Genomic DNA, 13,762 nt, shown 5'->3' with positions numbered 1-13,762 from the left:
ACTGAGATACCATTTAAAGGCTTTGGAGTTAATTAGCTGATTAGAGTGTGGCACCAGGTGTCTTCAATATTGAACCTTTTCACAATATTCTAATTTTCCGAGATACTGAATTTGGGACTTTCATTAGTTGTCAGTTATAATCATCAACATTAAAAGAAATAAACATTTGAAATACATCAGTCTGTGTGTAATGAATGAATCTAATATACAAGTTTCCCTTTTTGAATGGAATTACTGAAATAAATCAACTTTGTCATCATAATTTTATGACCAGCACCCTGTATGGGCTCGGTAGCAGCTGCAGTGCCCCTTGGCGGCACCCCCAGATCCCAACATGGCTGTAGACAACTCCATCTCCCATGAAGCCCTGCAGGGGTCAGAGTCACTGCTGCAACCCATGGGGGCTGCCATCTAGTGTCCCGGGGGAGGTAATGTTCTGCCCATGCTTGCTCCCCTGCTCCTCTCAGCAAAGAGGCGTCCCATCTGTGACAATAGATAGATCTACTGTATTTATCTCCAAGGGGAAAACTTTACAGAATTGCAAGAAAAACAATATAATAAGCAAACTACAACCCCCCACCAACACGCACAAAAACTGTTGGCATGGATAATAGAGAGCTGCTGCTGTCAAAAACCGGCTTGTAGATGAGAGTACGCTGGTCAGACATGTCCAGTGCCTCAGGTTTCCATTTATAGGCCTTAACACTTGAATACACTTCTGTGTCGACTTACGGCTGACCGAGTTGAGGGGATTCTTACTTACGACCCAAATGCATAGGAAAACGATAGGATAATTAATGTTCTAGAAATCGCCAAAACCAGCAGCAGTAATAAATCTTTAGTTATTATTTCACAGGGACTTGTATGTTTTCTGACACTTGGAGGGCCCGTTAAGGTTGGTTTGGAGGTGCCTGGAATATAAAATGTTGCCAAAATATGAAAATAATAAAACAATAATAAAAAAAGTTATAGATTATATAAAATAAACAAACAAGGAAGGAAGAAAATTGATGTGTCCAACCAAGTTTACAACAGATGTATGTATAATTCACAGCTCTGTAAAGCAGTGGAACTGCTAGGTCTCCAGCCTGCCGGCGTAATTCCCTGAAGCAGGCTGTATGTTTGCAAAGGTGGTTTTTGTTTCCAATATGGAGTGTCTTCATATGGTTTGTATTTGATGTTTATGTTTGTGGGGGCATCTCAATAACTAAGACATGAGCTTTGTTTGAGAATGTAAAAAATATCGCGGAACTTCTATTTTTTTACTTTGTCAGTCTTCTTATTGCTTCATGTTTCACAGTATGTTAGACACTGAAACACAAGCCATCGTTTATTAATATAACAGCTATTATAAAAGGTAATTCACACTTCCAACTATGTGGATCAATGCCAGTGTGTGCCGACAAAATGACATACTTTTGACGTCACACCATGCTACTGTGCTTCTCTGGAGAGTTATCCAAATGCTTCCAGATTTTTGTGTCCTCGTTGACTGCACAAATGACGCACACACAATGCGCATAGGTTAGGTGACATTCTGCAGTGTGATAGGACAGCCACTTAACATAATTTTGACTCGCCCTGTATATGTTAACACTAATGGTACTAATGGTACTGCTATGTATATACCTATATACAAGTTTTATGGACAGTTTGTGCCACATACAGTATGGTACATGTGTTGAACTTGATGGCGAACAGGTCGAGACAATCCTGTAAATCATCTTGCACATATGAAATATATTTTGTGAATAATTTGTTTCTGTCATTCAAATGTTAGCATAAATTTGACTCACCCTGTATATAATATAGTGCTATAGCTTATGTGTGTGTATGTGTGTGTATGTGTGTATATATATATATAAATACACATATAAATATATATATATAATATTATTGTGATGGACGGCCGGCTTCAGACTCCGGTCGCCTCCGCCAGGAGGAGCCCTCCGGACAGCATGATCGTGCCCTGAGTTCCAGCAGGGCCTCATGGACTTTGTAGTTTATATACACAGCCCTGCTGGATACCTTGGGGGCCACCGGGAGTCGCTGTAGGGGGGCTAGTGGGCTCTTATGTGCCTTATAACCTGGGAGTGCGTCATCATCACGTGACAGGAAGGAACGACGTGCTCCCAGGCTGAAGAAAGGACTGTTTACCCTGACCCGGAGGGAATAAGGACTTGTGGGTTTGGCCAGGAACCACTTCCGGGTCAGGGGATATAAAAGGACTGTGAAACAGCCCAGACACTGAGCTGAGCTGGGAGGTAGGGTGGCAAGTGTTGTACTGTATGTATGTATGTATGTATATATGTATGTATTCTGGCACGCAGCTGGGGGTGGCACCCAGCCGGGATGCCCAGGAAGACAGGAGGAGGGCTCATGCCTCCTCCAGACCACGAGGGGGTGACCACCCTGGTTCCTTTGGGGGCCACGGGTACAGAGCTGAGAAGCTCAACCCTGTAGGGGCCCGTGGTCACCACCAGGGGGTGCCCCCATGCCTGGAGAACCCTGGACCCCAGCACTTCCACCACACCAGGAAGTGCTGGGGGAGAAGACGAGTGGGGACACCCGGAGTGCTTCCGGGTACGCAGCCGGCACTTCTGCCACACTGGGGCGTGTTCGTGGGAGATTGCTGGAACACACCCGGAGCACATCCGGGTGCATATAAAAGGGGCCGCCTCCCTTCACAGAGAGGCTGGAGTCGGGAGAGAAGTTGGACAAGGTCTCAGGAGGAGACACGGAGGTGGCCTGAAGAGTGAGGCATAGTGGTTTGGCCTGGACTTTGGGGAGTCTGTGGGTTGTGGAGCAACAAACTTTGTAAATAGACTTGTAAATAAACGTGTGTTGGGTGACGAAATGATGTCTGCCTGTCTGTGTCCGGGCTGTTCCCCACTGTATGTATGTATGTATGTATGTATGTATGTATGTATGTATGTATGTATGTATGTATGTATGTATGTATGTATGTATGTATGTATGTATGTATGTATGTATGTATGTATGTATGTATGTATGTATGTATGTATGTATGTATGTATGTATGTATGTATGTATGTATGTATGTATGTATGTATGTATGTATGTATGTATGTATGTATGTATGTATAGTGTGTACATCTTTTCAGAAATATGGGAGACTTAAAGCACCACATAAGGTTTGTGGGTCGTTCACCCTCATTAACTTTTATCCCCATATTTCTTTTTTGTTTTACAGAAGGTATGTTGTTCAAGTTTTAAGAAGTGAATGGATGTTCAGTTCTTTAAATGTCAAACTGTTGGTCTCTTTCTGCTACACTCTGTAAAAGTCTATGCTGCCCAGTGCTCCCATGGGTCATATGTCTGCCATCAATGGTCTGTCCTGTAGCTTAGTACTAGTTCTAGAGATGAGAGATGATTCAGTTGTATTAGCTGGGTATTCATACCACTGGGGAGAAATAGCAGTTTATACACTTTTAAGATTAAAAAGAGTATCCATTCTTTCTACGGTACTTTATCTTTTCTCATAAGAGAAAAGTCAAGCAAAATGACACCTTTTATTGGCCAACTAAAAAGATTACAATATGCAAGCTTTTGAGGCAACTCAGGCCCCTTCTTCAGGCAAGATGTAACTTGATGATTACATCTTGCCTGAAGAAGGGGCCAGAGTTGCCTCAAAAGCTTGCATATTGTAATCTTTTTAGTTGGCCAATAAAAGGTGTCATTTTGCTTGACTTTTCTCTACATTCATAATGGCTAACACGGTACAACACCCTAGTACTCTTTTCTCATAAGTAAAGGACTTCAGTCCATTGGGTGAAAAGTTTTTCTAATGCTTGTGTGATTTTGTTTTCATAAAAAATATATACCTTTTAATTATAAGCGCTCTTTCAAACAGTTCCTTTTCACACACCTAATAACTTTTCACTGTGTTACAGTAGCTCTCTAGCATTGGATGAACCATATCTTGAGTCATATCTTTCTTTCTTAACTCTCAAAGGAGAAAAGTTGCTAGATGTCTCTCACAGTTGTCTTCCTGCTTTCTGCAGCTTGTTACATACTGAGTTAGCTGCTACTCTTACATTTATTAAAAGGCCGATTGTGAATGCAGTAGGTGATGGCATGTTGTCCGTTTCTTTTGCTCCTTAGAAGACGTGCGGTTTTTCTGGGTAGGCAACAGCATGATGCAACTGGGACATTTCCATTAGGTCTGTTTTATCTGTGACATATCTCATTTCCTGTCATTCAGATATTTTTATGTTTCTCAAAATGGGCCATAAATTATAGCTAAAATTGTTGTGCATGATTTTTTTTTTTTTTTTATACAAATCAGTGGCTTTCTTTACAGAGTCAAGTTCTGCATGTTGTCTGAAATTTTGTGGAGGAAGTCAAATATGGCCCTAGCTTCTAGCACAGAACGAACCACAAACCCGATTTTTTACTTTCTCTCTTTAAATCCTTTGAATATTATTTTTTTTGGCTTTTCGCTCTTCACCAAATCTATCTATCTACCCACTCTTGGTTGATCCTGCTTGCATCTTCACTTACATTAGCTTGTCTCCATTAGAATTTCTCAGGTAGAATTAGGTATTTTGTTAAAAAAAAATATATTGCTTTTATGGGTACATACGAATAAAATGAGGAAGCACTTGGCCATTGTTCTGGTCTGTCTGTCTGTCTGTCTGTCTGCATGAAACCACTTAACTCCTTGTGGACTGATAGCATTTTAGACATATGGATTCTTCAGATAAATTTCTTTAGAAAATCTTTACATTTTCATTGATCTCTGAAATGGATTGCAACGCAATCATTTTTGAAATTAAAAGATAAAAAGCTCCCATCTATAAATCACTGGCAAATTTTTTGAAATCATATATTTTAAAATAGAGGATCTGAATAAGCAATTTACTGTTTCAGATTTACCTTCTCAGAAGATATTTCAGCTTGTATATTTTTTTTATAGTTTCTTTTTGTACATGTCCATTTGCAGCCTATGATTTGCAAAACACATCCCCAATGCAAGTTATTGAAATTGGCTAATAAGTGTCTGTGTTACTCCCCCTGCTATGTCCTTAGAAGGACTACAAAAACCCAGCCGAAATAGAACTTTGTCAAACTCGTACTGCTCCTCACTCTCTTTCTGCTTTGCTGGCTAATTCCCATATTGGTACTCTCTGAGCTACCATGCTGACTCGACGTTTTATCATGCAAGGTCCCATGGTGACTCTATCTTCCCCTTTTACACTCTTTTTATTGTGTAGACTTTAATAAAATGTCTAAAATCCCACACACTTACCTCTCTATGATCGGGTATTTTAGCACTTCCTCCACTTTTACCTACTACATCTGTAACTTCAGACAATTCGACAGAATGAAGAAAGTTAACTTACACATTTAATTGTGCGTTATTAATAAAACGGCCAAAAATATTAAGGAAGCAGAATACTATCTAAATATTGGCATCCGTACCCTTACAGCCTAAATGGCAGTGCATCTTGTGCCCATAGGCGGCTCTCGGCTTATCTTCAGTCTGGGTTGCTTTGCTGCCACATGGCCTTTGAATGCCTGTCTCAGTATGGCTGCTGAGACAGAGTTGTCTTCATTATAGTCTTCTCTTCATGCCCAGATGATGAGAGAGAGAGGTATAGGTAAGGTGACCAACTTTATATCATTCTTACCACAACATCTAAACCAATGGGGTGTTGTACAGAATGGCCTATGATTCAAAACCAATCTGAAAGAGCCACGCTGTGCCCTCTTGACTAGTTACCAATGAAAGCTCATGGGTACAACTCTCCCCCCATTTACTTTATTTATGCTTTCCTGTAGGTAATGACTTATGGGTTCTAATTCCAAACACAGTCACCCTTTGCCAAGCTGGTCTGATTCTCCATCCCCCTCACAATAAATTCCTCTTCCTGAGTCCGTCCTAAAGAGTGGAGGGTTTGGTTAGGTGAACATCAAAGCACCGCTGTTCTCATCATTGAAGTAAAACATGGCTCCTGAAACACTAATGTTACATTTGTTTAGTCTAGCCTATAAATAAAGACCTACAAAATATTTATCAATTTATATGCTAGAAATCTACAGGACTGTAGTGAGACCAGCTTTGTTTTATGGGTTGGAGACGTTGGTTCTGACCAGGTAGCATCTTTAACTTTGCCTCCTCCAGCTATGTCTCCTGCTAAGGTTTGCTTTGGGTGTGACAAGGATGGACATGATTAGAAATTAGGACATTAGAAGGTCAGGTCAGGATGAGAGAGGCAAGATTGTGTTGGTTTGAACATGTGCAGAGGAGAGATGCTGGGTATATTGGGCAAAGGGTGCTAAGGATAGAACTGCCATGCAAGAGGACAAGAGGAAGGGCTAAGAGATGGTTTATGGATGTGGTGAGAGACAGGACATGCAGGTGATGGGTGTAACAGAGCAAGATGGTAAGGACAGGAAGAGATGGAAAAAAGATGGTCCACTGTGGCAACCCCTAGTAGGAGCAGCCGAAAGAAAAGAAGATGCTAGAAATCACTCCACCACACTCCGGGTACAGGATCGGAGCAGGAAGCAGTAGTGTAGAAGGTGTATAGATGTTGTCATCTGGGAAAAAAGGCAGACGGGGGGTGCCCTGTGGTATCTCTCATAGAGCTGTTTCATCTACCCTGATCAGTAAGAAAGCTCTTGCAAGAAAGATGACTGGACATGTGCATGTGCCAGGTGGTTCATAGTATGGCCCAACCACTACTGGGCCGTGAACCACATAGCTAAAGCTTTAAACTTCTCCTCAAATGTTCTAAATTTCTCCTTCTTTTTGTGGCTTGTCTGTATCTTGCAATTAAAAAATAATAAAATGACTCATAGCAACATGTCTTGTGTAGGACTGAGCATGAGTCAGCATGGGCAGTTATAGTGAGACCTCTGCTTGGATGCATCGTGTTGCAATGGCCTCCAGGGAGCTCAGTACCTGTTGTGTAGGAGACAAAGTGCACTTGTGACGTATTGTTATTTGATGGATGGTAACTAAAACGGAAGGAAATAAATAGGACTGCTGGTAAATCTCAGTCTGGATTTTGCCACAGTACATCCCTTATAGGTGGGCACTACTGCCTCACAGCTACAAAGCCCTGGGTTCAAATTCCTGCCTAGCACTGTCTGTGTGGAAGTGTGTTGGTGCCCTGTCTGTAGCTGGTCCTTACCTTGTGCCTGTTGCCGTTTTTGACCATATAACAAAAAAAAAACAGAAAAACAAGACACTGATAGGGTCCACCAAATCCCTAAGCCACCAGCAGCCCTTAGGGGGCATTCTAGTGTTGTATCTTTCTAGCAGAGGTCAGACTAGCACCGACCTGGAAAAGGAAGCCAAGGTATCCGATGTAAAGACTCACTGGTGATAGGAATTTCAGCCAGCTTGAAGTGACCGACAAAAGGAGATGGGAGAAAGTGTTTGAGGTGGGCAAGTGGGTGAGCCTCTCCACCCTGCATAAAGGGATCACCTTCTGAAGGTAGGTCAATGCAGGTTGCACTGTTGTTGTTTTGATTTTCTTTTTATTTAATATCTGTTGTTTTCGTTCCCTCTCCCCTTGATGTTTTAATAAATGTACAATTATTGATGGGTTTTTCCTCCTTGGCATAATTCTGGGAATTGAGTGTACCACTGAGTGTACCCGTCCTGTTACAACACCATCTTGGCCTGCATATACAGTTTATCTATGTGGTGTTGTGGCCCCTCTGGCTATAAACCTTGACGCTGTAAGTTTGGCTGTCACCACAGAATCATTGCGCATCTGTGAGGAGATGCCAGTAAGCTGCCATTGCATAAATACAATGAGGTGAAAACTTATTTTTTTTTTTACATATGAGGACTTACGGTAGATCCAGAAAAGTATTCAGGCCTCTTCACTTTCTGCGCACTTTGTGTTGTATATTTCAAATGGGTAAACTTGCTGTATTTCCCCACCAATCTGCACTTAATGGCAACATTAAAACACATTGTCGGAAAGGTTTGCAATTTTTTTACAACTCAAAATCTGAAATCTCTCAATCTCTCATAGAAGTACTGTATGTAGACCCTTGGCTGTGGCACTCCAAATTGTGGTCACATCCTCGCTGTTTGCTTTAATTCACCCTGAGATGTGTTCAGAACTTGACTGGGGTCCACCAGTGGCACATTGAATTGATTGGAAAATCATTTACAAAGGCACACTTGCACCTGCGTATATACCAGGGGTGGGCAAAGTCAGTCCTGGAGGGCCGCAGTGGCTGCAGGTTTTTGTTTCAACCCAATTGCTTAATAAGAAGCGCTTCTGCTTCATTTTTGTTGTCTCGCTCGTTAAGATTTTGAACCCCTATTGCTTATTTTAGTCTTAAACAGCTGTATTTTGGTTTTTAATTGCTCCTTAAGTCCTGCGGTGGGTTGGCAACCCTGCCCGGGATTGGTTCCTGCCTTGTGCCCTGTGTTGGCTGGGATTGGCTCCAGCAGACCCCCGTGACCCTGTTTTTGGATTCAGCGGGTTGGAAAATGGATGGATGGATGGATGGAATTGCTCCTTAATAGCAATAAGATGCAAATGACAAAAGAAACCAGCATTTCTCCATTTAGCTTATCCATTGACACCTCTTTGGTTCAATTAAATACTTGGAAGGATAGTGAAGGAAAAAAAAAAAGTGAAGTACTGAGATTCCGTTTTAGACTTCAAATCATTTGGGTGATATCCTTAGAAATGGAAAAAACAAATCTAGGATGTGAGAATGACCTGACATGGCAGATTTTAAGCACTGACAAGCCATGACATTACGTTATTGGCAAGGTTTGTTTTCTAGTTAAGCAACTGGGCTGGAACAAAAACCTGCAGCCACTGAGGCCCTCCAGGACTGACTTTGCCCAACCCTGGTATACAAGGTCCCCCAATTCACATTGCATGTCGGGACTAAAAACAATCCACGAAGTCCATGGAACTCTCTGTGGACCTTCACAATCAAATGTGGCGAGGCAGAGATCAGGAAAATGGGATCAAACCTTTTCTAAAGTTTTGAGTGTTCCCAGGAGCACCGTGGCCTCAATAATTGTGAAATAGCTGAAGGTTGGAACCATCAGAACTCTTCTTCGAGTTGGCCATATGGCCAAACTGAGTAACCAGACAAGAAGGGACTTGGTCAAGAAAGTGAACAAGAGCCCAATGGTCACTCTAATAGAGCTTTAGAAGTCCTATGCTGAGATAAGAGAATCTGTCTAATGGACAACCTTCTTAGTAGCACTCCATCAATCAAGTTTCTATGGTGGAGTGGATAGACAGGAGCCACTTGTGAGTAATGGGTTAACTTGATGTTCTTCCAGAAGAATTCAGTGGATAGGACTGGCGAGCTTTGTTGGGACGAATGACCTGTTCTTGTCCACATTATTCTAACTAGACTAGACTAGGTATATGAAAGTTTAAAGCAGGGTTGTCCAACTCCAGTCCTTGTGGGCTGCAGTGACTGCAGGTTTTCATTCTAACTATCTTCTTAATTAGTGACCAGTTTTTTCTGCTGATTAACTTGCCTTAGTTAGCCCCATAGTTGTTGTTTTTTTTTCCTTAAATGAGTAGCCAAACAATAATGAGACACAAAACAAGCCGCCACATGGCCAGCTCACCTGAAAATAAAGAAAAGTGAAGGTCTCGGTGATGTTGGTCTGCTCAGGTCACCAGAACATCTTGATGGTGGCCTTAGAAAGAATAGAAAATCAACAGTCTACTGTGGCAGAATGAAAACAGCAACAAGTCATGATATTCAGTAATAGCTTTAATTAACAGCAGGAATTGGCTTCTCATTAAGAAACTGGTTTCAGTGAAACTGGCTGGAGTTTGACGTTCCAGTTTAGCTGCTCATCTTTTGTTTTGTTTTACATCTAATTTCTGTTTGGCTGCCATTTTAATGAAGAAACAAATCAATTCAGAGGACTGAATCCTTAAAAACATGGCTATTAAAATGAAAGGAAAAGGAGTTAATTAGCAGTGAAAATGGGTCACTGATTAGGAAAAGGGTTTGTAGGAAAACCTGCGACCCACCAGGACCAGAATTGGACACCCCTGGAAAAAGACTGCCTGGTTTGATGAGGCAAAAATTGAACTCTGACAGACACAGTATTTGGAGTTCTGCCAAAAGTCCAAGCACTGCTCATCACCTGCCCAATAACATCCCCATAGTGAAATGTGGTGCTGGTGGTGGTAGCATCATGCTATGGAGGTGGTTCTCAGCAACGGGAACAGAGAGGCGGTCAGAATAGAGGGAAGGATGAATGCAGCTAAATACAGAAAGGTCCTTGTGGAAAATCTGCTCCAGAGTGCATGCAACCTCAGACCGGGGCAACAGTTCATTTTTCAGCACAATAATGGCACGAAGCATATATCTCACTTCATTTCAATTCTTTGTCATGTGTATAAGTACCATGTACAATGAAATGCTTGCTTGCATGTGCCCCTGTAGACAGTGAACATAGACCAAAAAAACACAATAAATAAATGAATATAAATAAGTAATTAAATAAAACCAGACTCCTAGGAATAAATAGACAGTGGCAGAAGTATATGTGCAGGTAGCAGTGGAGGTGACACAAGGTTACTGATTGTTCATGAGTCTGATTGCAGTTGGGTAGAAACTGTTCCTGAACCTGGAGGTGTGTGTCCAAATGGACTTTAGTTGCTTTCCAGATGGGAGAAGTGTGAAAAGTGACAGTGCAGGGTGGCTGAGGACCCGCCTGATACAGTTCACTTTCCTGAGACAGCGTGTAGTGTGGATGTCATGGATCGCAGGGAGCTTTTTGCCCGTGATCTGCTGTGCTGTGTTCACCACATGCTGCAGAGCTCTGTAGTCCTGAACTGAGCAGTTGCTGTACCAGGATGTGATGCATCCAGTCAGGATGGATTCCACAGTACACCTGTAGAATCTGCACAGGGCTATGGGAGACATCCGGGCCTTACTCAGTCTCCTGAAGAAGTAGAGGCGTTGTTGGGCTTTCTTGACTACTGCCACAGTGTGACTTGACCATTTAAGGTCATCAGTGAGGGTGACTCCGAGGAACCTAAAGCTGCTGACCTGCTCCACATCCTCACCTCCGATATAGATGGGGCTGTGCTGTGTTGCCTGTTTGCAGAAATCAAAATCATCTCCTTAGTTTTGCTAACGTTGAGGGTGAGGTTGTTGTCCTGACACCATTCTGACAGGAGTCTGACTTCCTCCCTGTAGGCCATCTCATCATTCTCACTGATCAGACCTATTACTGTGGTATCATCTAAGACAACTAAAGTGGCTCCAGGATAAGTATCTGAGTGACTCCGCCAAAGCCCAGACTTAAACCTCATGGAGGGACCTGAAGATGGCAGTTTACAGAAGCTTCCGATCCAATATAACGGAGCTTGATATGATCTGCCAGGAAGAATAACATAAACCAGGTGTACAAAGGTTGTACTGTGGTGGGCTGGCACCCTGCCCGGGGTTTGTTTCCTGCCTTGTGCCCTGTGTTGGCTGGGATTGGCAACAGCAGACCCCCGTGACCCTGTAGTTAGGATATAGCGGGTTGGCTAATGAATGGATGGATGGACAAAGTTTGTAGAGACTTACCAAGAAGACTCTTAAGGGGATCCTAGAATGTACTGATTTAATGGTCCGAATGCTGATATGAATGCAAGGATTTCAGTTTTTGATTTTAATGAGAAGTCCAGAAAAATTACACCTTTTATTGGCTAACTAAAAACGAATACAATATGTAAGCTTTCGAGGCAACAAATGTGTAAAAGAAGGGGCCTGAGTTGCCTCAAAAGCTTGCATATTGTAATCTTTTTAGTTAGCCAATAAAAGGGGTCATTTTGCTTGACTTCTCATTACATCCATAATGGCTAACACGGTACAGTACCCTAGTACTACAGATTTTGATTATGAATAAATTTGCAAACCTTTCTGAAAAAAAGTTTTCACTTTGACATTATGGGTTATTGATTGGTGATACAATTAAATCTACAACACAATAAAACATGCCGAAAGTCAAGGGGTCTGAATACTTTCTGAGCACACTGTAACAAAATATTTGATTTGCCCTCATCAAGTCCTAAATTAAAAAAAGAAAAAAAAATCTAACCTTGAGCTAATTTTTCTCACATGACTTCTGTATGTTGGCCTGTATTTTGGAAACACAAAATATCTTGAGGTTAGATTTATCTTATTTTAGGTCTTGGTGAAGAACTCATGAATGTTAAAAACAATTGAATTTGAAGGAGGGGTCCATACTTTTTCACGTGACTGTATACAGACATTTATATCATTACAATTTATAAGTTAAACTGGCTTCTAAAATATGTGTAATTATGTGTGTGTGAATTTCTGAGAGCTCTGTAAATCTGCCTATTAGTCATTATGTTTGCTTTCGTGGCAGATTTATTAGCTCTGTGGGGTTGTGGATGTCCTTGACAAGTACTGTAAACTGCAAATGTATAAAAATAAATTGCCTTGCTTTTAGTATATTATTTTTAGATGGGGGAAGACTTTTTTTTTTTTTTCACACACTGTGCGCTTTTGCTTTCTTTACAGTCAATGCAAACAATTTCCACTACACAAAGCAGGGTCGCAGCCCCGTAATCGATGGCGTGGATGATGCAAAAGAGCTGATCAACACGAGGAATGCCTTCACATTATTAGGTAAACTTGCTTTGTACCACGGAAAGCAAATGGCTTAGAGTAAATTGTGCCAAGCTGGCCATTCTGTAGCCGCTTTGCTCCTGCTGTCTCTGAAATGCACTGATGCCAAATCCCTTCTATCACACATGTATGTGGAAGAGAAATCAACTGATGGTGCCAAGAAATGTTAAAATCCAATAAATACTTACTTACCATCAATATAATACTGTGTTAAGGGTCCCATTGTCAAACGTTACAGACGGGTCATCACAGTCCCGGATTTGTCAATATTTGTTCCACGCTCTTGATAATGTGCACAATAAGGAAACCAGCACCATGTCATGGGGTGGCCCACAACAGCTTTGTATGGGACATGGTCCTACCAAAAGAGGAAGCCTCATCTGTGAGGCTGGGATAGACTGATCCTATTTTCTGTTGCGCCATGTGAATGGCTGGAGACATATGCATACTTTACCTGGGGAAGACAATGGAATGCACTGGGGGAGGAAGACATGCTAGTGGAAAGGGAGTGTGATACTCTGGGTAGTGTTCTGCTGGGAAACCCTGGGCTGGAGCATTAATTTGATGCTTCCCTCCTATCTAAATACTGTTACAGATTAGGTACACCACTTCATGACAACATTTTTCCCTGATGGAAGTGGCATCTTTCAGCCTGGTTATGCACCATACCACACTGCATAAATTGTTCAGGTGGCATGGTTCAAGTGCGAGAGAAATAATGGATGAATCTTTGGAGATTATAGGGGACCGGCATTGTCATCAACTGTATTGGTTCATATCCATTCTCAAAAAGTAGTCTCCCTGGCCAGAATACTACTCCATCCCAGCTGTCTGCCCATAACGTTGATCTCCTGGTTTGCTAAGGAGAAACCTTCCATCCTGGTGAAGCGGCCAGTCCATCCTCTATCTCTCTAATCCTGCCGACTATACTAAAATAATTAATATCTATCTATCTATCAAGTCAGGGAGCATGCACTGATACAGTGCGTTGCCATACCCACTACACAACGAAACAACTTGGGATCCCAGTTTGCAACCCCCCAGGCAGACATGCAGTCCAGTCCCACCCTAAGGAAATGACCCTCTATCTGCCGCAGCCAGGTGTTACATGGGCGACCCCTTGGTC

At 42.0% G+C, this 13,762-nt stretch overlaps 1 protein-coding gene across 7 annotated transcripts in view; it reads left to right on the top strand.

The window, feature by feature from the left end:
• myo5aa (myosin VAa) overlaps positions 1–13,762 on the top strand; it is a 299,077-nt gene that overhangs the window by 126,199 nt on the left and 159,116 nt on the right. For all 7 annotated transcript variants that reach the window (XM_051920655.1, XM_051920654.1, XM_051920651.1 and 4 more), the window contains exon 8: positions 12,529–12,636. In XM_051920655.1, coding sequence (XP_051776615.1) covers positions 12,529–12,636 — 108 coding nt within the window. The remainder of the gene's footprint in view (positions 1–12,528; positions 12,637–13,762) is intronic.

Source organism: Erpetoichthys calabaricus, chromosome 17 (assembly GCF_900747795.2).
Source record: "Erpetoichthys calabaricus chromosome 17, fErpCal1.3, whole genome shotgun sequence".
NCBI classification, from domain to species: Eukaryota; Metazoa; Chordata; class Cladistia; order Polypteriformes; family Polypteridae; genus Erpetoichthys; species Erpetoichthys calabaricus.
The sequence above is the reverse complement of the archived record's forward strand: the minus strand, read 5'-3'. Positions and strand labels throughout refer to the sequence as shown.